We start from the raw sequence: 26,416 nt of genomic DNA, 5'->3' as shown, positions 1-26,416 counted from the left end.
GTCCTTCAAATTTTGCAAAAATCAATCCACTTCCTTATGTTGCTATCTTATTAAAATGCACCAGAGGTTAAATGAAAGGTAATATTTATAAAGGCTGTTACAAGAGAAAGGAACTGAAGATGTGCAGTAAACTAAAATGTGAGCTGTGAAAACACACTGTGTATATTTGTCTGCGTCTTTGACACAATAGATCCTTTTTCTCATCAACAATTTATATGTAACGATTTATATGTAACTGCGCTTAAATTTATACAGTAGCTTTTATCTAATAAAATATTGATTTTAAATTTTATGGTATATCTTCCTTGAACTTTGATCTTTCATACTTAGTGCTGTCTTGATGAAACATTTAGGAGTCCAGTATTTTCCATGTGAAAGGTAAATTCAAAGCCGCTAGCTGGCAGGCTTAGGTGATACACTTAGCCTCGGTTCACAGGATACCTGAGCTGATCTCCATCTTCTGATCACAGGTGAGGAAAAATGAGTTTGTAGAAATCTCTAAACCTGAGACAACCTTTTGTGTGGATCATAAAAGCCAATTTGCAGTCTCTGTTGAAGTGGGCCTACCATGCTGCACTAAAAGGGAAGTGCTTAAGTGCATTGAGAATGCACTTCCACTCTCAATCTAAAAACCACTTCTGAGCCAAAGGCATAATGGTGAGAGAAACCAATTAAATTTGCTCTCCATATAGGAAAAAAGCCAAAATATTTTCAATGTATTTTGTCAAATGTGTGTAAAGACTCTGACGTCCACTTTAATGACAATTACTAAATATATTTACTTAATATCCCCTAATTTAGTTTGATTCTGCTCTATTATAGTAGCATAAATTAACCCCACCAAAGTCAATGGAGCTGTGCCCATAGAAAATACAATATACAAAAAGTGAGAGGATAATCAAGCCAACTATACATAGTTTTTCATTATGTTTGAAATTAGGAAATCAGACCCAATTTAAATATGCCATGAATATTTACACAAACAAAGCTAATTACTGGGCCAGATATGGGTTCAAAGTTGGAAAAGAGGATCATCCATTCAATAATCCCAGATTTTAAATTAACAGATTCTGGTATTAAACAAAATGCTGACACTCCCCACAGACTAGGACTATCCAAGAAGGACAGCCGGCACACTACTCTTTTTGGAGAGTAGCTGCACTGCATTTTTTTTTTTTTTTGGTATGTGGTTGTTATTAAATTTAAAAAGTAACATTAAACCAGATGACCAGACTCCACTTTTGAATCAGACATTAAAAGACCTGCCAGCTGCATTATTAATATAGCTAAAGTAACTGCTGACATCAAGATGAACTCTAAGAATTCATAATTTGCACGCACACCAGTCTGGAGCATCACTATTCTGTACAATAAAATAAATTAACAAAATGTCCTAAACCTTTTGCTCCTTGTACAAGGTGAACGATTGAATAAGGATCTGTAAAATATTATCGTCTCAAAAATATGTATGTAAAGTGACAAGCTTCTGGCTCAATTGCATCAGGTACAATGGACTTCGCTCTGCAATCTGAAGGCCTGGTCACCAATTAGGCATTGTGTGTGTGTGTGTGTTTCGTTGCAACCCCTCTTGCATTAGATTGGAGACTTAAATTCTTCTAAATGGAGAAACATGGTTGCATTATCCAAACTCATGTCTTCTAGAAAACATAATAATGAAAATCTGAACTGAAGTCTTCAAATGAAAGTAAATTTTCTCTACGATACAGCTAACCTACTGAAATATACAAAATACAGTTTTGCATTCAAGATATTGCCATTGAATTGACATTGTAAACTCATCTTCATATGATGTACTACCCAGTCATTTTCTTTAAACTATTGGAATGTGAAGAAAAACATTTAAATTTGTAGTGTAAGAACTGACTGGTAGAAGAAAAATAGACATTTCAGAGAAAACTTGAGGAACTGCATAATCTGCTCATACATTTTCTGCATTTTTATTCCCTGATTTCTCACAACTACAACATATATATTTCATTAAAACAGGCCATTTGTTTCTAATTCATCTGCTTCTGACACAGGTTGTTTTATTTTGTGGGCCAGTTTCTCTGTGAAACTGGAGCAATAGCAAAGTAAGCATTAAAAAAACCCTATCTTCCCTTTGTGATCTCAGGGTAATGTTCCATATTTATACCTGTTTATTGAGGAAGCAACATAGCCAATGACTGTCATAAAATAGGTACCTGAGCTGGAAGAAATACCTTAAAACAGCCCACAAGGAATCAGCAAACTACCACGCATCACAACTTGGGGTGGTCTATGAATTTTTTACATTTCTTTGAACCTGAGCTATGAATAGTTTCTTTTAAATATGGTTGAAGAGGTGGGCATAATGTTTTATTTTGGCATTATTTTGCTTTAAAACAGGCATTGTTTGCAAAAAGTTGTGAAAATGAAAAACATGGAGATTCTCCTGACTGTAGTACTTCTGAAGAATAGTGCCAGTGAACACATTCTCTCTCTCTCACATAGAATCATAGAATATCAGGGTTGGAAGGGACCTCAGGAGGTCATCTAGTCCAACCCCCTGCTCAAAAGCAGGACCAATCCCCAATTAAATCATCCCAGCCAGGGCTTTGTCAAGCCTGACCTTAAAAACTTCTAAGGAAGGAGATTCCACCACCTCCCTAGGCAACGCATTCCAGTGCTTCACCACCCTCCTAGTGAAAAAGTTTTTCCTAATATCCAACCTAAACCTCCCCCACTGCAACTTGAGACCATTACTCCTTGTCCTGTCCTCTTCTACCACTGAGAATAGTCTAGAACCATCCTCTCTGGAACCACCTCTCAGGTAGTTGAAAGCAGCTATCAAATCCCCCCTCATTCTTCTCTTCTGCAGACTAAACAATCCCAGTTCCCTCAGCCTCTCCTCATAAGTCATGTGTTACAGGCCCCTAATCATTTTTGTTGCCCTTCGCTGGACTCTTTCCAATTTATCCACATCCTTCCTGTAGTGTGGGGCCCAAAACTGGACACAGTACTCCAGAGGAGGCCTCACCAATGTCGAATAGAGGGGGACGATCACGTCCCTCGATCTGCTCGCTATGCCCCTACTTATACATCCCAAAATGCCATTGGCCTTCTTGGCAACAAGGGCACACTGCTGACTCATATCCAGCTTCTCGTCCACTGTCACCCCTAGGTCCTTTTCCGCAGAACTGCTGCCTAGCCATTCGGTCTGTAGCTGTGCATTGGGTTCTTCCGTCCTAAGTGCAGGACCCTGCACTTATCCTTATTGAATCTCATCAGATTTCTTTTGGCCCAATCCTCCAATTTGTCTAGGTCCCTCTGTATCTTATCCCTGCCCTCCAGCGTATCTACCACTCCTCCCAGTTTAGTATCATCTGCAAATTTGCTGAGAGCGCAATCCACACCATCCTCCAGATCATTTATGAAGATATTGAACAAAACCGGCCCCAGGACCGACCCCTGGGGCACTCCACTTGACACCGGCTGCCAACTAGACATGGAGCCATTGATCACTACCCGTTGAGCCCGACAATCTAGCCAACTTTCTACCCACCTTATTGTGCATTCATCCAGCCCGTACTTCTTTAACTTGCTGACAAGAATACTGTGGGAGACCGTGTCAAAAGCTTTGCTAAAGTCAAGAAACAATACATCCATTGCTTTCCCTTCATCCACAGAACCAGTAATCTCATCATAGAAGGCGATTAGATTAGTCAGGCATGACTTGCCCTTGGTGAATCCATGCTGACTGTTCCTGATCACTTTCCTCTCATGTAAGTGCTTCAGGATTGATTCTTTGAGGACCTGCTCCATGATTTTTCCGGGGACTGAAGTGAGGCTGACTGGCCTGTAGTTCCCAGGATCCTCCTTCTTCCCTTTTTTAGAGATTGGCACTACATTAGCTTTTTTCCAGTCATCCGGGACTTCCCCCCTTCGCCACGAGTTTTCAAAGATAATGGCCAATGGCCCTGCAATCACAGCCGCCAGTTCCTTTAGCACTCTCGGATGCAACTCGTCCGGCCCCATGGACTTGTGCACATCCAGCTTTTCTAAATAGTCCCTAACCACCTCTTTCTCCACAGAGGGCTGGCCATCTATTCCCCATGTTGTGATGCCCATGCACACGTACACACACACATCAGTCTGGCAGTTAGCCAACAAATTGAAAAGACCATACTGGTTCTCCAGATATGTTATGCTGAGTAATTTTGAGATCTGTTTGTGGTCTTTTGTTTAGAATGTAAGTATTTTTGTAATTTAATTCTATACATATGTTCTCTTAATAGTTGGGATCTTAAAATAATCTAGTTATTATTATTAAATACCTATATTTCCATACTTCACAGAGCCTCCATCAGGAAGAGGACCACATTATGCTAGGTGCAGTACAAACACAAAGGTGGACAATATCTGTTCCACAAAGAGCTTACATTCAAGAGGATAAGTGGCACATGGAGGACAGGAGAGTGGGAAACACAAAAACCTATGCAATGTTTGTGTAAAAATATACATTTTCCTCTTTTGCTTTGTACTATACGAATAAAAAAAAAGTATCAGATATCTCAGACTGCCCCAAGACAAAAATCATTACCTAGCCTACCTTAGCCACAATCAGTTAGCAGAGTTCATGTAGGTGGTGGCAGAGTGGGACTTGGAGAGGGAGCTGATGGAACAAAGGGAGTGTATTCACTGCATAAGCATGAGTGTGGAAGAAAGCATGAGGACATTTGTGGGGGAAGTGGATGCTGGAGGCTGGCATAGTTGGTGAAGGTGCAGTTCTGACAGTGTGACAGAAGAGTTACTTACTTACCAGTGCTTTTCAGTTCACTTTTAAATTTAATACCACAACCAAGAGAACTGGCACAAATATTGTGGTACAGATATTGTCAACTGAGTTTATGCAGAAAGAACACATAGTAAGGTGAAGCATTCCAATCAAGCTTACCTTCAGGCTCCCTAATCTTTCTTCCTGCCGCAGACTTTCGAAGCATACTCCGTCCTGAGTTGAACAAGCTAGTTAACTCATCAAGGGGACTGGTCAAGGGTCTTGTGTTTGTAGGGCTGTATGGAAGTGTAGATGATGAGTTGGAGTTTGATTTCCTGTGCTCAGATCTTACCACCTTTCCTGGGGAGTAAGGCAGCTTGGAGAATGGGGAAGATGAACCTTCAACTTGAACAGGACTTGGTCTCTGAGGTACTTTTGATGGATCTGAGTTTGTTCCTGTTTTCCCTGTATTAACCAGAAAAGTAGCACAAGTCTCTAGGGGGAAAGTAAAATGTGAAGAAGGTCGATAGGAAACAGATGGGGGCATAGGAGGAGGTGGGGGAGGGAGAGGAGGAGGAGGAGTTGAAGGAGGAGATACTCTGCTTGAAACATTAAATACAGCCAAACCTGGGGATGAAGGCCTTTCATTCTCCCCTTTCTGGTTTTTGGAATACTGTGGGGATAGAGGACTTGAACCCTCTGACTGCACAGGGTATTTTAGATTTGTTTCCAGGACAGGAAGCTTTTTCACTTCTAGTGGTGTTAGGGGTGATTCATCAGAAGCAGGTGAGCATGTTACAGGGGTTGGAGGAAACACAAGAAGTGGGGGCCTATGGGGAAGCAAGTTTGGGAAAGGGGCTGGAATGTCATAAGAGTCTTTATAGCCCAAGGCTGCTTGATTATTTGCATCAAGTTCTTCAACTGGTACAGAGTTTTTGCTCTCAAACAATAGTGGAGGAGATCTGGTCACTAATGGAACCATCCCATTACCATTGCTGCCTTCTTCCGGTAAAAAATATTTCATCTCTTCATAAACAGACTCTCCTTGGTCTGGGCTTTCTGGTTCAGCAGAACTATTCATCATAGCATTCCCTACCATTTCAATATACACCGGCTCAGTTTCCTCCTCTTCCTGTGACATACACAAACTCAACGTGCTGTGATGTGGCCCATCAGTAGAAGCTGCTCTTTGTATTGTCATAATGTCATGACCACCTGTTTTAGATACTACATTTGAATGTTTCACATCCCCAGGCTTTTGGCCAGATATCTCTTCATAAGAGCCACTGAGCTTTGTGTTGGGACTTCTTTTTGGCTTTCTGGGAGGAATCTTTTTCATGGTGCTATAATCATCACTGTGTGGCCTTGGTCGGGTCAATACTGAAAGGGAAATATATATATATATTAACAACAGATCAAGGTCTTGAGTCTTCTGCAAGATAACGGCTTACAAAGGTTTTGTACTTAAACCTTAATTCGATAGCATTCAAGGTATTGTAATGAGCTCTGGTCAAAAGCTAACTCACACACATATGGAATAAGAGATAAGACTCGGGACTTTCTGCTTCAAAAACCACTGGCCTCTATCATTGGAGGTGAAGAGATGGAATCTTGCCTTGCTATCAGTAGTATTAAAGTTTAGTCATCAAAGTAATCAGTAATACCGGAACATGAGGGAGGACATTCTCTCAAAGGTTTAGAGCTGGCATAACCAGGTTGTAGTTACCCTCCTCACAGCCTGTGGTGCAGGAGGGGAAGTGGATGGCATGCCAGGGGCTATGCTCCACTGGTAATTGATCCCTTAGAATCCTGGCTAGCTGTCACCAGTTAGAGTAGCCCCAGGCTCCACTTGGGGTAGAGAATCATGGAGCTATAGCTGCCTCATTGGACAGACCTCCAATCTGTCATTCCCATCAGAACTTGGGCAAAGTAAAGAATCTGCTTCAATAATTTCACATTTATTTAGCCCATGTACCTTCAAAGATGCTAGGTGACTTATAAATTAGTACATATACACTTTCCCTGACTTTCTGAGGAAACTACAATCCATCAGTGATCTTCCAGAAAACACCCTCCTGGCACCTATGGATGTAGAAGCCCTCTACACCAACTTTCCACACAAAGATGGACTACAAGCTATCAGGAACAATATCCCCGATAATGCCACGGAAAACCTGGTGCCTGACCTTTGTGACTTTGTCCTCACCCACAACTATTTCACATTTGGGGACAATATATACCTTCAAGTCAGAGGCACTGCTATGTGTACCCAGATGGCCCCACAGTACGCTAACATTTTTATGGCTGACTTAGAACAACACTTCCTTAGCTCTCGTCCCCTAAGAACCCTACTCTACTTGTGCTACACTGATGACATCTTCATCACCTGGACCCATGGAAAAGAAGCCCTTGAAGAATTCCACCATGATTTCAAAAATTTCCATCCCACCATCAACCTCAGCCTAGACCAATCCACACAAGCGGTCCATTTCCTGGACACTACGGTGCTAATAAGCGATGGTCACATAAACACCACCCTATACGGGAAACCAATGACTGCTATACCAGGACACACCACACGATCCATTGTCTACAGCCAAGCTCTAAGATACAACCAGATTTGCTCCAATCCCTCAGACAGAGACAAACTCCTACAAGATCTCTACCAAGCATTCTTAAAACTACAATACTCACCTGCTGAAGTGAAAAAACAGATTGACAGAGCCAGAAGAGTACCCAGAAGTCACCTAGTACAGGACAGGCCCAACAAAGAAAATAACAGAACACCACTAGCTGTCACCTTCAGCCCCCAACTAAAACCTCTCCAGCGCATCATCAAAGATTTACAACCTATCCTGAAAAATGATCCCTCACTCTCACAGATCTTGGCAGACAGACCAGTCCTCACTTACAGACAGCCCCCCAACCTGAAGCAAATACTCTCCAGCAACCACACACCAAAAACACTAACCCAGGAACCTATCCTTGCAACAAAGCCCGATGCCAACTCTGTCCACATATTTATTCAAGTGATACCATCATAGGACCTAATCACATTAGCCATGCCATCAGGGGCTCGTTCACCTGCACATCTACCAATGTGATATATGCCATCATGTGCCAGCAATGCCCCTCTGCCATGTACATTGGCCAAACCGGACAGTCTCTACGCAAAGGAATAAATGGACACAAATCTGACATCAGGAATCATAACATTCAAAAACCAGTTGGAGAACATTTCAACCTCTCTGGCCACTCAGTAAAAGATTTAAGGGTGGCAATTTTGCAACAGAAAAGCTTCAAAAACAGACTCCATCGAGAAACTGCTGAGCTTGAATTAATATGCAAACTAGATACCATTAACTTGGGTTTGAATAGGAGTGGCTGGGTCGTTACACATATTGAATCTATTTCCCTAAAGTTAAATATCCTCACACCTTCTTGTCAACTGTCTAAATGGGCCATCTTGATTATCACGAGAAAAGATTTTTTCTCCTGCTGATAATAGCTCATCCTAACTAATTAGCCTCTCACAGTTTGTATGGTAACTTCCAACTTATCTGTATGTATGTATATATATCTTCTTACTATACGTTCCATTCTATGCATCCAATGAAGTGGGCTGTAGCCCACGAAAGCTTATGCTCTAATAAATTTCTTAATCTCTAAGGTGCCACAAGTACTCCTGTTCTTTTTACATATACACTAACATTAACATAAATAAAAATTGTCATTATTTCAAAGAACCATTTGATTGTAGATAAATGATTCCTCCCTAGCACTGCTGGATACAGAAGGCCCAAACACTGTGCAACTGCTGCAGTTTCACTGAACTGGGATAGAAAGCCTCAAACATGGACTGGAACTCTCCATCCTTTAACTGCTTCTCTCCCCTCTGGAACACAAGGAGCGGTTTCAGGGGTGGATGGGCCAGAAGGAGGATAGGAAAGATGGAAATAGATCTGACATAGACACATCAACCTAAATTATCAGGCAAAGAGGACATGCAGGGCCTCTAGCCACCATACTAGTGGCTACAGAGTGGTTGTACATTATTTCCCACCCCGATTGCAGCAGAGGAAGGAACTGCTAGCCTCCAGGCAAAATCTGATTACTCAGGCTTAACAAGGGAGAGTGAAAAGCATTTCTTCCTCTTTAATTTGAAGAAGGCAAGGGAGCAAGACTACTTTAATCAGAATTGCAGTTTACACACTGAATGCTTTGAAACATTTGTGGACTTTCATTCTATTTCAGTATGATCTGCGTACCATTACATCCAAGTTCACCACATGTGAATTCTCATATAAGTCACTTAACTCACAACTAAAGTGACGCTCTCTGGTGTGGTTTATTCTTGTGCCTTCATATTAATGTGGAGAAAAAGAGTAGATAATTTAGAGCTAACCTGGTAAAATTCAACATTCAAAATGTTCTACTTTAGCTGTCAAAAGAATTATAACACTGTTTAAAAGGTAAAATAAAATAGTTAATAGGGCAGAATGGCTAAAATTGACACAGCTCACTTATCTCCAGGGAGAACTCTGTAAATAGTTTTTTGTTGTTGACAAACTAGGAAATTAGAACAAATGAATAGTTATTTTCTGATTTAGAAATTACTGATAAATTGGCAATTTTATTTACTGCCACTGAAGAAATTCTAAGGAAATGAGACTTTATGAAGGCATCTGAAAATGTTTTAAAGATTCAGAGTCAAAAGATCAATGTTTGTGTGGGTTACTTCCTTTCTGCCTAACCTTCATTAGCTGTTTCCTTAGAAGCTGCCGACAGGCAAGCGCTAACGGCCTCGTATGAAGCGCTCAGTCGTGTGTTGGGGTCCCTCTTTGGTTTGGGAGGAGGCTGTTTCCTTGGTGATGGCAGGGTATTACTATCATCCATGCTGAACACAGAGTGCAGGGAGGGGGATCTGATGGATGATCCAGCCACAGAATGTACCAAGACATCCACTGCCATGGGGACAGGCACAGAACTGGAATGAAAATGCTTAGGCGTTCGGCAGCCGGCAAAGCTGTCCTCAGAGACTTTCCCACCCCTATCTTCAGCTCTGAAAACACAGAAAAGATGCCCAGATGCATTATTCAAATGATAACAATGAACCTGTTCATGCAAACATAACAATGGCTTTTTGGTAAACAATCTTCCAACACCCCTGGTGTGCCTAGAGGGTGTGTAGTAATCTTCTGACAAACAAATCCAGATCAAGCTGCTAGCATTCTTCCATTTCCTGTGTTATGATAAAAGAGGACACTGGATCTTTTTCACCCAAATACAGCTTTCCTCAAGCACTTTCATATTGTTGATCAGACATTCATTGAATGAATTGTTCACACTTTGATTGTTAAGCACAATCAAGAGCTAGGATTTCAATCTGAATGATCATTTCTGGGAAATGCATTTTAATAGAAAGTTACTGAGGCAGCAAATGCTGAACTTTCATCACTGTTTTCTAAAAAAGACAACTAGAAATTCTAGTTGTACAAAATATTGTAACCTTTTAACAGATGAATTGGGCTTTGTGTTATATCCTACCAAAACACCAACACAAGTCTTCTTGTTTAAGCTTTCCTCTATTATCATTTTGAGCACAACTTTGGATTTTTCTAACTTATTGTAGTGATTGTACTTAAAATCTCTGCAGTTTCCATTATATACTGGAAAATAACGTTGCTAGCTCAATTCCAACAAGCTGGTGAAAATTAGACCTCCCCCCCACCCCCCTGCACCAAAGTCCTTCAATCTTAAAAAGCAAGAGTTACTTAGATTAAAAGTAACTGAAGACACCTTCCAGATGTCTAAAACCAGCCTTGTAATACAGTGTAGTAACGTACTGTAGTAACTAAAAGATGGCAGTACAAGAACTTTACAAACAAGCTCTCCAGCATTTGTTTTTATAATTGTATTTCTGCATGGCAGATCACCAGCAGAGCTGGATTCAACTACAGGATATAGCCAGCTGCCCATGTAGTACATGAAATAGCTAAAGATGAAAGCTTGGTGCTCAGTGGATAATTTGTTTTCAGTGTAATGTTTAATTACAGTCTTTCCTACAAAGGCATTTCCTTCAGTATTTAATCACTGGGATATCTGAAGTTAATTAAACAGACCCACTGTCATTTTTACTTCAATAAAAATCATCTGACAGAGTCAACGGAGGCAAGGGGGAGCTGTTTCTGATAAGATACAATGAGCTGGAATCAAGCTTCTGTGGAAAAATAAACATTCCTATGATCAGTGAGTTATAGACACAGATAATAAGTTTCTATTACAAAAACCACCTCTCCATGCAGGTATCTGTACAGGGATGGATGCTAGAATATTTGCTAGATTTGCTAGAATAGGTTCATTAAACTTCCAATTAAAGCTAAATGTTAGGCGATTTTTTTAAATGAGAAGAAAAGATCCTCTTGGCAATCTATTAGGCACATTTCTCAGTCTGGACTTCACTGCCTTTTTTATGCCTTCATAGCTGTTCCTGTTATCTTGGCACGTATCCAGCTGAATTTTCTAAGTTAGAGTTATTATTATTATTATTTATTATGTATTATTTATTTATTAAAAAGTCTCACTTAAAATCTATCTCACTTATACTGAAACACTATTTATTTTTAAATGCTAAAATGTCTGACAGATTTAAACAATAGTTATTGTATGTGCTGGTACCTCCTAAATCTGATAGCTTGTACATCGTTGCTTTATGCAGCTAAAATTAACTACTTGATTTGGCTTTACAAACTAGAAAAGTATTTAATGAAGACCCAAGAGTCATTTAAGCATACATTTAAAGAAGCCAGAGTCAAGTTTACATATGAGCATTATTACTGCCATGACTAGCATGGACTGCACTGAGAACTTTAGGAAAACTGATTCCTACAGTTAGAGAAGTTGCTTTCCCTCCTTACCTTTTGGGGGCTTCTTCTTGCCTGTTTCTAACCTCTAACTTTTCCCTACAATAAGCAGCATTCATTTCATTGCGGAGCTGGTCATTTTCCCGAGCAATGTCAGAAGCATTCTGAATGACCAAAGCATCATATGCTTTCAGCCCCATATCCTCTGCATTCTGCAGAAAGCCTTTGATTGATGTGACCTCTTGCTGTTTGATGCTCATCTTCTGTAGCAAACGCTGGCGAGCTAGAAATCCTCTTACAACTGCCATAATGGAAGAAAAAAAGATATAGATCAATGAAAGATAGAATTCAACAATGAATAACTTAATATTATTGTGCATTCAGCTGTAAAATGGATAGTGTGAATAAATATCTAGCAATATTCCTTTATAAAAGGAGAAAGAAATATTAGGCTTTCTCTACCAATTGCATACCAAAATGGACAATATGCATTTTTTGCTCACTAATAACAATGCCTAAACTGAGGCATAGTAATAAACTCATTTACCAGTTTGAGTTACCATTACTCAGTATTTAGTTTCACTGGCAATTTTTCTCCCCTTTGCTTATATCACACTATGAAGCTTACTCTAGGGAGTGTGAGAGGAGAATATTATGGCACAAATTTAAAACATCATTTGGCTCACAATGTGCTAATTTTCTATATGATAGAATGTACAGTTTGTGAACTTCCTCATAGTGGGAAACAATGTTGGCACCTGTCCAATTGCAAAAGAGATAATAGCCTTTTCTTACATTCATTCAATGTTTCTCTCCTTATTATGTACAAAAATTAAACTCTTAGTCTCCCAACCTATGACAAGAGATTAATAAAAACTGTCTAAGGGGATAGAGTCTCTGGGTTCCATATATTATAAAGAATGTATATTTACATTCTTTGTAATGTAACAGTATCATCCTTTGAATACTAGAGTTTTTCATATGGACATCTGGATACAATTGTTATTTTAGATATATGTTGTTCCAAGAGAGGTGGGTGGATGGAGTTATTGGCCTACCTATGGGGGCAGTAATAATTGAGTATGTGCTGTGGCTTAGTAGGAAGAGTGAGCGAACTGTATTGTACTTTACTTGTAATTTTAAATAATCAACAGAATACTCAGAGTTTGTGGGTGGATATTTTATTCTAAATCAAATTGTATATATACACACACAGTACAAGGAACAGATAGCGTAGTGTGCATAAAGGTCTATTTGCATGAGTTTGGGATGATCACATTACACATGAGTGATGAAGCCATAGGCGAGTTATACACGTCATTTAAAATTATGTTACTAAAATATTCCTACTACACCACCATCATGTATATTCTACACACATGTCACACTTTACAAGAAACAATTTCACAAATGTTTTAGAGAATTTTAAAAAGTGCTTGGACTATTTCATAAGTCCTTCTGCCTGAAAATCATGTGCATTAGTTCCCCATAGTAAAAATGTAAAGGTTTCAGGGAGAAAAAATAAAATAAAATAAAATACATATATTTAAATGTAATACACCCCTACAATCACCAAATAAAGTTTTTCTTTACATTCATGAAAATGTCACAAATTAAAATCACATGTATCGTCTTTTTCCAGGGTTAGAAGTGCAGTGTGTCCCACTAGGAAGCTGTTTTAGGATTATTTAACTGATGCGAGAAATATTTAGGTGATTTTATCACTTTGACTTTCATCTAGTAAGAACACATATCCACATTGAGTCAAATCTCACTCATCTCCTTCACGCAGTTAGTCCCATTACAGCCACCGGAAATATTCCTGTGAGTAAGGTGAGCAAAATTTGACCACAGCCTTTATTCAATGTTGAGGTCAAGGGAAAAAAACACCAAAACAATGAAAAATATGATGTTAAGGTTTTAAGGTAAAGACATGCCAAAAATCTAAAAAGCATAAGGCTTTTTTTTTTAATTGCACAATTGAATATTTAGCTCTTAAGAATGCCATAGTATAAAATGAAATAGAAAACAGTCATGCTAAACTAATCTACGGGAAAAATGTGTTCCAGGGATGTAAAATGTTACTGAATAAAATAAAGAGGATAAAGCTGAGAGCAACATAAGGTATTTGCTATCACCTTCCTTGTCCTTGTTTATATATTTATAATTAGATTTTCTTAGGGATGCTCAGTGTTTAATTGCTTGAAATGCAGGAAAGGTTAATGTGAATATATCAATATTCTCTGTGTCCAAAATTCACTGGGGTTTGAATTGACCCAGTCTTATCTATTTCAAGCATGTTTATAATGGAGGAATTTGAGGGTTTACATTTCCATTATTGTAGCCAACCATGTCTCAATCTCTCTAGCCACATTTTATAATAAAAGTTGACTTCTTTAACATCAGAAATATTAATGAACTAACCTTATTTAGTTCAAAAGGAAATTAATAGTGAATTTTCTTTTGACAATTTTATGAGAGGCTTCATATTTGACACACACATTACTGAATCTGAACTCATAAAATGCTGGTGTTGAGGAGGTAATGAATACATGCACAGAACATAATCTAGGAGAGTTCACTGCTCTCAAATACACAATATTGAAAGAGCTTAATGATACAGAATTGTTCCTTCACCTGCTGTACTTTCTGAAACATATTTTCAGAGCAAATGGGATATTTGCTAAACATTTAAGCAGAAAATCCTAAATCATCTTGAAGAAAACACCATATCTCTAAAGCTCTGAAACCTTTTTAACTTTGTTTTAGATATTTTTGTTTTATTTTTTTAAAGATAAATAAAGCAAAAGTGAACCAATGGCAGAGGATAAGAAATATATTTGTGCTGGATAAATCTCCATTATGATTGTTAGCAGGACTGACAGAGGATGGGAAACTGAAATTGACATGCTGGTCATAATATTTTTGATGAAATATGCTGTTTCACTGAGGCAGAGATGTATCGGTTTTGACTAAGTTCATTGAGAAGACAGAGAGAAAGACTTTCTCCACCCACACCGCCTTCCACAAACTTTCTGAATTGAACAGATCTGGTTTCAATCCAAAAACGGACATTTCAACAAAATTCTGTCTTCATTAAAATGTTTGAGAGTTTTTGCTTTCATTCCAATGCAGAACGAAAACAAATTTTGAAACCTCCAATTGGAAGCAAAATACAAGTGTCATCTTTTGGCAGGCTCTACTGTTCATAATGTAGTCCTTACTGCATTGCTTTCCTCATTTATGTTGGCCACCTAAAATATTTGAGGTCCAGAATCTCCAAGGCCAGAGGTGTACCTGATTCTTGAGGGTTTCCCTTTGGTACAAAGATTGATGTGTGGAAATTGTGGCAGGTTGTGGATTTGGCTTCCATACACAGATACATTAATTCATACTTTGGCTGGATCATGATGGAAAAACTAAAGGATAATTAGCTTTTCCCTCAGTCCTCCAATCAGTTCTGTAGTTGATTCAGAGTGATCAGAACTGCTCCTGGGTAGCTGCCGTACTTGGACACTGAAGTACAAATGTACTGTGATAATCTGAAGTACTTGAGCTCACAACTTCTGGTTTATCTGGGATGGGTCTGGTGGCAATTTTCAGGGAGGGATACTTGGCTGTTTAAGTTGTTTACCTCCTTTCTCCACTACAGTCTGGGCTTGGTGACCTATCAACACATGATGAAAGACTTACCTGTTTTCTCAGGCCTTTGTTGAAGGCAGGGTGGAAAATTACTGAGGGGATGACTGGAAAGATTTGGATGGATGATGTATGGGATGATGTATAAGATTTTTGTATGAGGGCTGTTTTTCTTTTGGAGAACTCTGAGGTGCTCTGTTATAATATTTTATAAAAATGATATACATTTTATACTGTGCTTTGAATCTGAGATAGGCACAATGACTACATTTGAATAAATAAATGTAAAACTTCACTTTACCCATTTCAAGACTAGATTACCTATTAGAGATTGTCCATGTCTACAGATTTGAGTCTGTTCTGTACAATCTAATGTCATGACTGGTATTTGATGCCGTTGCATTATGCCCTTAATCAACATGTCATAAAGAAAAAGACATGTCTTTAGCTTCAAAAGATCTCTGGCTTGAAGTACAACAAGACTGATGTCCATCAGCCTAAGAGTACCCTACCCCTTGTGTGGCTGTCAGGAGACTCGGTGGGATCCATTTATTCTAGGGGAGAAGGGCCTATGTAAGGTCATGTTGAGTCATACTGCCTCTTGGGGAGGAGCAGAAGGCATTCTAAACCTCTCAAAGCTCCTGGGCTTGCAGTTGTTACATAATTGCAACTACACCTATTTGTGGAGTACAGCTTACTTTGCAGGCTGATGCACGGGTGGAGGAAGTCTGCCTGGGCCTTACTCAAGCCATCTGTGGGACAGGAATGTTCTTTATTCCATCAGCTTCCTCAGACTTCTCCACACGTGTGTAAAGACAGGCAAAATCTGCCCCATAATAGGTGAGAGCTTTCTAAATACTGTTCCTGAGAAAGTGAATTTTTAAATGGAAGTCAAATCTGGAGGCTGGAAACAAGAGGCCAAGAAACTGAATTTTGTGGGGAGCTAAGGAAGCATCCATCCTCCTTATTTAGGATTAAACTTTGCAGATGTCTTGTAAACCTCGTTATTATGGCAGCTGAGGAAGGTCTACTTTGTGGTGAAGTGGAATATTAATGGTCATTGAGTTCAAACTAGATACAATAAGGTGCAGTTTTTCAACTTTTCTTGGTAGTCAGCATGAGAGAGAAAGCTGAATGAACCAGTTTTGCTTTTCTAATGCAGATAAATGTGTGGAGGCAATCGGGCTAATTGCATTTAAAGTTAGACATGTGCTTCAATACCTTGTTGAATGGGGGCCTGTGTAAACTAACATCCTCCAAAACCTGAAACATTATTAATTCCTATTATTATTTCCACACAGATGACTTTGTTCCCCTTGCTTCAAGTGTTCTCTCTCTTTCCCCTGCTTTCTCTCTACAACCCCCATTTAGTGAAGAACAGATCGTTAAAGTGATAGGTTTTTTAAAAATAAATAAATATCCAGGACATTTTTAGCCAACTACGTGACAACTGTAAAACCAAGACATACTTCTGTCTACTGAGTCAGCTTTTTTTAAAAAAAGTGTTAATGTGAATTGTTGATGCTACAAGCCAACTAAATACATAATGTATAGCGTGAAGGAAGCTGCTTTATACAAAGCAATATTCGCATTTGAAATAGTTATTTGAGATTCTGATTGGAAATAGAACAGAAACTACAGGAAATCAGGAGACAGTCGATAGTATCTCTTCAAAAAGTGTGCCAAAAATGTCAAAATGACCTTAGTAAAGACACCAACATAAAAGTCAAAGAGAAAAAAAACAAGCCAAAAGAAAATATGTAAGATACAGCAAATGAGAACAAAATAAAGACAACCAACACCCTAAATTAGTAGCATTAAAAGTAGCTGTTTTATGGATGAAAGATATATGTAAATATTAAAAAAGTTTGCATCTTCTATTTGTTATAGTGGGGAATTAAGAGTGATATTAAAAACACTTAAATCCTAGAAATATTGTCTGCTCTTTAAAAAACAAGAAGCATTGATAAAAAAAGAACTGATAAAGGAGCATTTAGTTTTAATTGCAGCCAACAACTAGAACTCAAACTGGGTTTGTCAGTCAAAAGGTGCACTTGTTAACAATGTTAGTCTGGACTTCTAAAAAATCTGTAGTTGTTAGTTGGAGGTGGAATTGTTTGGAAATCTGTCAAATGCTGTCATAAATATAAAGGGAAGGGTAAACCCCTTTGAAATCCCTCCTGGCCAGGGGAAAGCTCCTCTCACCTGTAAAGGGTTAAAAAGCTAAAGGTAACCTCGCTGGCACCTGACCAAAATGACCAATGAGGAGACAAGATACTTTCAAAAGCTGGGAGGAGGGAGAGAAACAAAGGGTCTGTGTGTCTGTCTATAGTCTGTCTTTGTCGGGGATAGACCAGGAATGGAGTCTTAGAACTTTTAGTAAGTAATCTAGCTAGGTACGTGTTAGATTATGATTTCTTTAAATGGCTGAGAAAAGAACTGTGCTGAATAGAATAACTATTTCTGTCTGTGTATCTTTTTTGTAACTTAAGGTTTTGCCTAGAGGGATTCTCTATGTTTTTGAATCTAATTACCCTGTAAGGTATCTACCATCCTGATTTTACAGGGGGGGATTTCTTTATTTCTATTTACTACTATTTTTATTAAAAGTCTTCTTGTAAGAAAACTGAATGCTTTTTCATTGTTCTCAGATCCAAGGGTTTGGGTCTGTGGTCACCTATGCAAATTGGTGAGGCTTTTTATCCAACATTTCCCAGAAAAGGGGGGGTGCAAGTGTTAGGAGGATTGTTCATTGTTCATTGTTCTTAAGATCCAAGGGTCTGCGTCTGTAGTCACCTAGGCAAATTTGTGAGGCTTTTTACCAAACCTTGTCCAGGAAGTGGGGTGCAAAGTTTTGGGAAGTATTTTGGGGGGAAAGACGCGTCCAAACAGCTCTTCCCCAGTAACCAGTATTAGTTTGGTGGTGGTAGCGGCCAATCCAAGGACAAAGGGTGGAATATTTTGTACCTTGGGGAAGTTTTGACCTAAGCTGGTAAAGATAATCTTAGGAGGTTTTTCATGCAGGTCCCCACATCTGTACCCTAGAGTTCAGAGTGGGGGAGGAACCTTGACAAATGCAATAACTAATCAGGGAAGAGAAAACTCCCATATCACAAAATGCTCTTGCACTCAATGTACAAAAATTATAGTTCTGTAATTGTTACCTTTTTGACAAGTTATAATTTTCCTCTGCAGCTGAAGGCGCAAATCATTGAGATGGTCAACTTGCCAGTACTTTAGAAATACTTTTTGGACTCCTATCTAAAATACAAACAGCAGAGAAACCTTTACCATCAAGAAAAAAAGGGCAAAATGATAATAGATAAATAATGATCACACATAAAGCATCTAGCAAATGGTTGAGATGAGATCAAAAACTTAAAATAGTCACAATACCTGTATCTGGTGCTTTTCCCTTCCATTTATAAGACCACAAGGAAACACCTTGCTTTTGAAACTTTCCGAACATGCACAGACAATACAAAAAATCCTTAGCAGTTCTTTTTATGTACCTCTTTCAAAGATATTTCTTTCTAGCAGCCTTAAAAAATCTGCGTCTTTACAAACAGTGATTACTGAGAAAACGGGAGAAATGATTAAGTAAGAGTTGCCTCATATGCTATTTTCTTCTCAGGACTTTTGTGGAAGAAGCATTTCTTTGCTACTTAGAATTTTAAAGAAGACACAAGCACTCAGTGAGCTATGCTTAACGATGAAGAATATAGCTCCTTTTGCTGCTGGGATTGCTATTCAACCTGTATGGTTAATAGGTGTATTGATTAATTTGTACAAGTCTGGCAATAATTGCACAAATTATTCCAAATTTTACTTGTTTGTAGCCTACAGGCCTGTTACACCAGTGCAGCCCCATTGAAAATATTTTCTGTGGGGATGCCTTTGTGTGACTGACAGCAGAATTTGAAAAAACAACCTTTGTACAAATGGACAAAAAAGCTCAAATCATCATAAGCTGACAAAACACAGAAGATATTGCAACTTATGTTGTGCTTTCTTCAGAATACCCCATATACGCAGCCAAGGTTACAGAATTAGCATACTACTATACTGCTGTTTGATTTCAACAAAATCTACAGTCAGTTAATAAAAGCATGTGCAAAACTCTGATTAAATAATTTAAACAATGATTCAGTGCTGGACATGCCTAAAACCAAAGTAAAGAAATGTCAGTACGCAATGATGAAACAAACCAACAGTTTCAAATCTCCCATGTAATCCAGTATGATATTTCCTGTAAAAATTCCTAAATATCTGGAAGAATATGATATTCACAAAACCAAATTTACAGTTGTGGTGGCTTCATTAACTTACACTATGTTGCTTGCTTTGGTTTATGTGTGTGTTGTGGGAAGGGGAGGTCCAAAATTGTCAAGATTCACTGTTCATGCTGTAGATACCACCTAGCTATTCATTTGTTTTGTTTCATTATGTTTGTTGCATTCCCAGAAAGTTTCAGAGGATAGTTGCTCAATGTTTATTACTGCACAGTGTGCTGTCTTTCATTTTTGAAATTGCTCACAATTTTTGGCAGGAAACTGGTGTGACACTTTATACAATATCTACTCATTGTAGTATAAACCTGAGACACAGGTATTAGCAAGGAAATGTGCACACTTTCTTCAACTAACTGTTTTCTATCTGACCACTACTCACAGATATATGTCACTGATAATAATGAACTATGCTAAACTATTAAATATAAATCAAGTCTAGAAACTTAAAACCAAATTCAGAAATGGTTTAGGCCATTCTTCCATTCCTGTGACTTCATGGAGATTGGTGTTTCAGACCAAATGTTCAAAGTGGCCTTCAGTAATTTAGCTCCCTAATTTTGCAGATGAAAATGATAGGTGAGTTATCTAAATTCTGATTTGAGCATATAAATGTTAGTCTTCTATCTAATTTCACCAGTGATGGATAGACATTGTAAAAGCAAAGACTCTTTTCTAAAATTTCTATCTGTTTCATTCTCATGCACAATCATCATAGTAAATTAAGCCTTTTGAGGGAGATGGGAACTACATTTCACCAAACCTGCTTTAGTAAGAAACCTACAGAGAATCTTAGGCCTTGTCTACATGGGAAAATTCTTCAGCATAGCTATTCTGGAATAATTATTCCACTATAGCTATTTTGGAATAATTGTCCCATGTAGATACTCTACTGCAGAATACAAGTGATTTTATTCTGGAATAGTTACTCCTTTCACAAAGCGGAATAAAATTACTTTTCATTTGCAATAGAATTTGCAGACTCATTTCTCCCTACCTTTTACTATACAAGTATACTTGCTTATACAAGCAAGACTGCCCTTTCCTTGAGCCACAGAAATCCAACCACCACTTCCTTACTCAGCCAAAATGATCTTACCATGGTCTCTAGTGACCTCTTTATACTGCAGTCCATGAGGCCATTCCTCTATGGGGCTATCCTTGATTTATCAGCTGACTTCGCACAGTTGATCTCTCCCTCCTCCCCAAACTTTCATCATTCTATACCTGCCCAGTTCTCTTAATTCTCTGATTTGCACCTTTCATGTCTCTTTTGGTTTCTCCATTACTCCTTGGCCAGTCTCTACTGCCTTTCCTTAGGGCTCTGTCCTCAGGTCCCCTCTTCTTTTTTTCTCTACTATTTTCTGGATAACCTCAAATGTTATCGTGGCTTCAGCTATCATCTCTATGCCACTCATGCCCACATATCTCTCTCCACAAGCCGTCTCTCTTCTCCCACCACATCAAGTTTGCCACTAAGTTCTATGGGTTGTCACTAAGTTCTTCATCATCAACTTCTCAAACTCCACCCCACCAAGTCCCACCGCCCCAAACCCCTGTTCTTTTCTTCTCTATCCCTATGGGCAACACATTTACCATGCTGTTCTCATTTCTTGCCTTGATTACTGCAACCTCCTTCTCTCTGGTCTCCCTGCTTCTCACTCCTTGACTCCATTCATCCAAAATCCTTCTGCTAGTATTATTATCATTATTTATTATTTGTATTAGAGTGTTTCTCAGAGGCCCCAGTGTTGGGCATGATGACACCCCTTAAAATCACCTTTTCCTTCTACTCTGATTATGTTACTTCCTCTTTTTACCTTCTTTCTAAGGTTTCCACTAGCCTTCTGTATCAAATTGAAGCTTTTCATTCTCAGTTTCAAGGCTCTGCACAGTTGTGTGCCTGTTCTGATTTCTGCATATTACCCCCATAGCTCCACACAACTCTTCTTCCTAACCACCCTCTAAGCATCTTTCTTTCGCTCTTTTCGTGCCTGTTTCCATGCTGCTATAAAGTCCTCAGGGCAGGGATGATCTATTTTAAATTACCAGGACATGTACAGGATCCTAACTACCAAAATATTTAAAATAATAATGCAAAAATATAGACCCTTTCCTGTGTTTATCATTTTCACTTCAGCGGATATATTTTTGTTGAAAAGATGAGTATTACCAACAGCTGATGCTAAATGATTTGCTCTCTTTTTCTACAAGCAAATATCTGACTGAATGAGCGGACTAACGCTTCCTCAAATTTGTACATCACTTGTATTTATTCAACACATTTTTGTTTTTGCAATTTTTCTTTTAGCCTTTGGATTGAACATGAAAAATTCACTTTGAGAATTTAAAACTCTTTATATATGAAATTTGTTGGTTAGTTGCACTTAGTCTCATAAGAAACACAGTATAACAGAGCATTGCCAGCAGATCGAGGGACGTGATCATTTCCCTCTATTCAGCATTGGTGAGGCCTCATCTGGAGTACTGTGTCCAGTTTTGGGCCCCACACTACAAGAAGGATGTGGAAAATTGGAAAGAGTCCAGCGGAGGGCAACAAAAATGATTAGGGGGCTGGAACTCATGACTTATGAGGAGAGGCTGAGGGGACTGGGATTATTTAGTCTGCAGAAGAGAAGAATGAGGGGGGATTTGATAGCTGCTTTCAACTACCTGAAAGGGGGTTCCGAAGAGGAAGGATCTAGACTGTTCTCAGTGGTACCAGATGATGAAACAAGGAGTAATAGTCTCAAGTTGCAGTGGGAGAGGTTTAGGTTGGACATTAGGAAAAACTTTTTCTCTAGGAGGGTGATGAAGCACTGGAATGGGTTATCTAGGGAGGTCAGGCTTGACAAAGCCCTGGCTGGGATGATTTAGTTGGGGATTGGTCCTGCTTTGAGCAGGGGGTTGGACTAGATGACCTCCTCAGGTCCCTTCCAACCATGATATTCTATGATTCGATGATATTCCCTGACTGGATGAGTTTATAATTAGATGGGAAGCTCAAAGAAGCCTATGGAGCTTTATAAGTGAATCCAAAAGGGACACAATCATGACTGAAGCAAATGCATTTTTAAATTTGCGTAAACACTATTTACAATTTTTTGCAACATGTGACAACTCTACTGTCAGTACACCTTTAAACAACGTCTATTGTTGGCATGAAACATGAGATTACTTTAGTTTTAATTGAGCTTTGTATAGATCTACCTTTGAAATGAATCTTCTGAAGTTAATCTAGAACATCTATACTCACTCCACAATGTACAATGTTGATGCTCCGTGAGAGGGAGAATAATGAAAATGTTTGGATTTCATACATCAGTTATGTGTCTCATATAAAACCAGTTTTGAAACTACAGCCTGTCTTCATTTTGGTCTGCTCTCTAATCACATAAAGTTTCTTGCTTGTCAAGGGGGACAAAAAGGTTAAAATGTTCTCCAAGACACTCACTTCTGAATACTTTCAGGACTACAAAGTGCTCTCATCTGAGATTGAAATTTTAATGACATTCAGACTCTTATAAATGTAAACCATCTGTGAATTATAGTCATAGTTATTTTAATTAGAAAATCATTAGGGTTTTAATGTTATTTTTCAAAATGATACATTTTTAAAGATTAAGTAAAATTGTCATTGATGACTACCAAAGCTTCAATTACTGCTATTTTTTTTTTTTTTTAAAGAAAAGGTGTAGGATGCAGAAGTACAGACATTCAAAATTACGGCATGGTCGCTGAGATGGAGTGTAGGTGGTATAAAGGCAGTATTAGTTCATACTTAATAGGTGTCAAGGGAATCTGTGAAGCTATTCTTTAGTTTAAAAAAGGCAATTTGTGGGAGTGCTGTGTGTTTCTGGCAGTACTTTCAAAATAGCTACCCAGAAAAGACAGACAGTTATAATATAAAGATATTTTACACAACATACATTTTCGCAGTACATTAATGAAATGTGAAAAAAAGCCAAACTAAACCTATTGTAAAATTTGTCTTTTTGTGGTATTAATGTCTGTAAAACCATTATAATGACATACACAGTTACAGGGCACAGATATAAGAACTGAACCATTATTCGTAAAAGCACTAACTTTCTGCTTTATTTATGAGCTTTTTCCTACACATTTTTAAGGCCTTGTTCCATTGAGTCTGGCATACTAATGACCTCTGATTCTGGCATGAACCTAATAAGATGTCAGTTCTGCAAATGCTTATGTATGCACTTAGCTTAAGGCACACGAATAGGCACATATTCACATGAATAACAATAAGCATGTGTAAGTGTCTCAAGAATTGGGGCTTTAGAGTGTCCTCTCCTTGCTGCACTTCCGTTTCCTCTGGCCATGTACGGGGAATGGTCCTGAACCAGGAAATGTCTGGGGTTTGTTGGGAAGCAGCAGCTGCATGGTGTGCCAGAAGATACACAGAAGCTGGAAGCAGAGAGGGACCCTTAGGAACTGAATGCAGAACAGGTTTTCACTGCCAGATATTACAGCTGGGCACAGGTCTCTATGGGACTTGTGGGGAGCTACCTGAGCTTGGCCTGGAAAACTACAAGATCCTATTTGCTAGAATAGAGACAGAACTGGAGAGGGCACTCCAGGCTTCAGACCTGAAGAGTCCTGACTCTTGATTGGACTGCCCATGGACTTAAACAAGAACCACTGTTGCTTACTTTAAATTCTAACAGTTTAAGCCACTGTACCAAGGGTAACTGCAACCTTTCCATTTCCTGCCAGCCTTAGTAAAGTACCCTTTCACTTAGCCTTGTGTCTGAGGGGTTATTGGGACACACCAGGGCTAGTCCCTAAAAGGCTTAGCTGCTGAAGCACCTACTGTGTCTACCTCTGAACCTGGTGTGCTACTGACACCTTGAGGGTTTGGTTTACTTCAGCACTGAGCAGCCCCAATAATTACAAGTGCTTCAAAACAGACCGACAGTTGTTACCTGAAAATGCTAGAAATATCCAGAGGGACCAAAAAGAAAAAATATGTATGAGTGTTGAGACAGACATACAGACAAGGAGAGACAGCAACAGTTGGGAGCTGAAAGCCTGGAAGACAAAGCCAGATAAATAAAACAGCAGCTACATAGGTATGTGCTGCATGGGAAGAAAGAGATAAAGAGGGAATGAGAAGTACGTAGAGGAGAAAGGAAGCTAAAAGAGGAGGATTGCAAAAGCTTGGCTTGGGAGGAAAGGGTCAGGGGACATGTAATCAGAGAAAACAACTTCTGAAGCAAAGAGTTAGGCCTGGACAAAGATATGGGCTGACATTTAGACACAAGTGCAATATAAAACAAATAAAGAGCTTTCAAGTCTTTAGGTCTTAACCAGATATATAAGGAAGAGACGAAAAAAGAAGAAAGGAACAGAACAGAAACACATTCAAGAAGCAAAAAGTTAAAAACAGGAACCTCAGTAGACAGAGCATAAGAGCACATGTGCACACCTAGATCAAAATGAAAAACCCATCCCTTAAAGATCTCTCAGTCCAAGGAGGCTGTGACTAACATTTTTGTTTGTGTCCATTTATGTCACACAATGCAAATACTTTTTTAGTTGGCAAAATAAGGGTCCAATTTACTCCTTGGGTTCCTCCAGCAGAATCTTGCTGTGAGAAGTCCATCTGGAGGGTGGGATGCAGTAATGCTTGCCATGTTTGCTCTTCCAGGATTCCTGGAGCAGGTTGGCTCAGGCCAGGCAGTCAATAGGGCTGGCCCGGCATAAATAAATGGAAAAAAGGGTAATTAAAAGGAAAAGTCACAAGAATAAAATGCCTCAAACTGCATTGAAATTATTTAAAAACACCATAATAGAGACTCAAAATAAATGTATACCCCAATTTTTTTTTTAAAAAAGCCACTAAACAGCAGAGTAAAGGAGGTGGGTAGCAGCAAAAAAACATCCTTTAAAAATTGGAGGTAAAATCCAACTGAGGAAAATAGAAAGGAACATACACTCTGTAAGTCAAGTGTAAAGGTATAAGGCAGGCCAAGAAAGAATTTGAAGAACAACCAGCTAAAGACACAAAAACTAAGCCACAATTTTTAAAGTACATCAGAAGCAGGAAGCCTGCCAAACAATCAGTGGGGCCACTGGACATCTGAGCTCTAAAGGAGCACTTAAGGAAGACAAGAGCATTGCAGAGAAGCTAAATGTATTCTTTGCATCAGCCTTTGCTGCACAGGCCATGAGGGAGACTCCCACACCTCAACCATTCTTTTTAGGTCACAAATCTGAGGAAATGTCCCAGACTGAGGTCAATAGCAGAGGTTTTGGAACAAATTGATAAATTAAATAGTAATAAGTCACCAGGACCAGGTGGTGTTAAGGTTGTGATGAAACATGCATTTCTTTGTACCTGATAAGAGTCATGGACCAAATCCTGCATTATTTTAAATTCCTCTTTTGACACTCTGCTGGTGCAAAGTGGACTTTAAGCAATCCTAAACAGGCAGTGGGGGATTCCACTTGCATAAGGATTTAATTTTTTTAAAAAGGCTGAGAACCATAACATTTATAGGTCTTCCAAACTGGAGAGGGTAGTATGTTCAGGAACACTGTGGGTTTCTGCTATACCCCCAATAATTTCTATGAGTAAACCTCCAGCAGCACTGAACTCCTGGAAACATGCTGAGGCAATTGTTCAGTACCTGACTCTGAAGGAAGAGAATCAACCACACTGAACTACCAGTACCATTTCCTGCACGACCTAACATTCCTCTGAATTCTCCCACCAACGTACCAATCCTGTTCAATTCTCCTCAGTTTATGAGATCTAAATGGTATAAGTGTTTAAGGCCATCGGAAAGAAAGAATTGCTGAGGGCTCTGGAGAAGGTCAGCTAGAAGTTACACCAAGGGTTAAAG

At 38.9% G+C, this 26,416-nt stretch overlaps 1 protein-coding gene across 8 annotated transcripts in view; it reads right to left on the bottom strand.

Moving 5' to 3' along the window:
* MYO16 (myosin XVI) overlaps window positions 1-26,416 on the bottom strand; it is a 607,668-nt gene that overhangs the window by 52,888 nt on the left and 528,364 nt on the right. For 7 of the 8 annotated variants that reach the window (XM_073349543.1, XM_073349573.1, XM_073349518.1 and 4 more), the window contains 4 exons: window positions 18,423-18,519; window positions 11,674-11,920; window positions 9,511-9,818; window positions 4,937-6,136 (listed from right to left, as the gene is read on the bottom strand). In XM_073349543.1, coding sequence (XP_073205644.1) covers window positions 4,937-6,136; window positions 9,511-9,818; window positions 11,674-11,920; window positions 18,423-18,519 — 1,852 coding nt within the window. The remainder of the gene's footprint in view (window positions 1-4,936; window positions 6,137-9,510; window positions 9,819-11,673; window positions 11,921-18,422; window positions 18,520-26,416) is intronic. The other variant, XM_073349563.1, reaches the window with a different exon arrangement.

Source organism: Lepidochelys kempii, chromosome 1, assembly GCF_965140265.1.
Source record: "Lepidochelys kempii isolate rLepKem1 chromosome 1, rLepKem1.hap2, whole genome shotgun sequence".
NCBI classification, from domain to species: domain Eukaryota; kingdom Metazoa; phylum Chordata; order Testudines; family Cheloniidae; genus Lepidochelys; species Lepidochelys kempii.
This window is presented reverse-complemented; position numbering and strand designations above follow the sequence as displayed.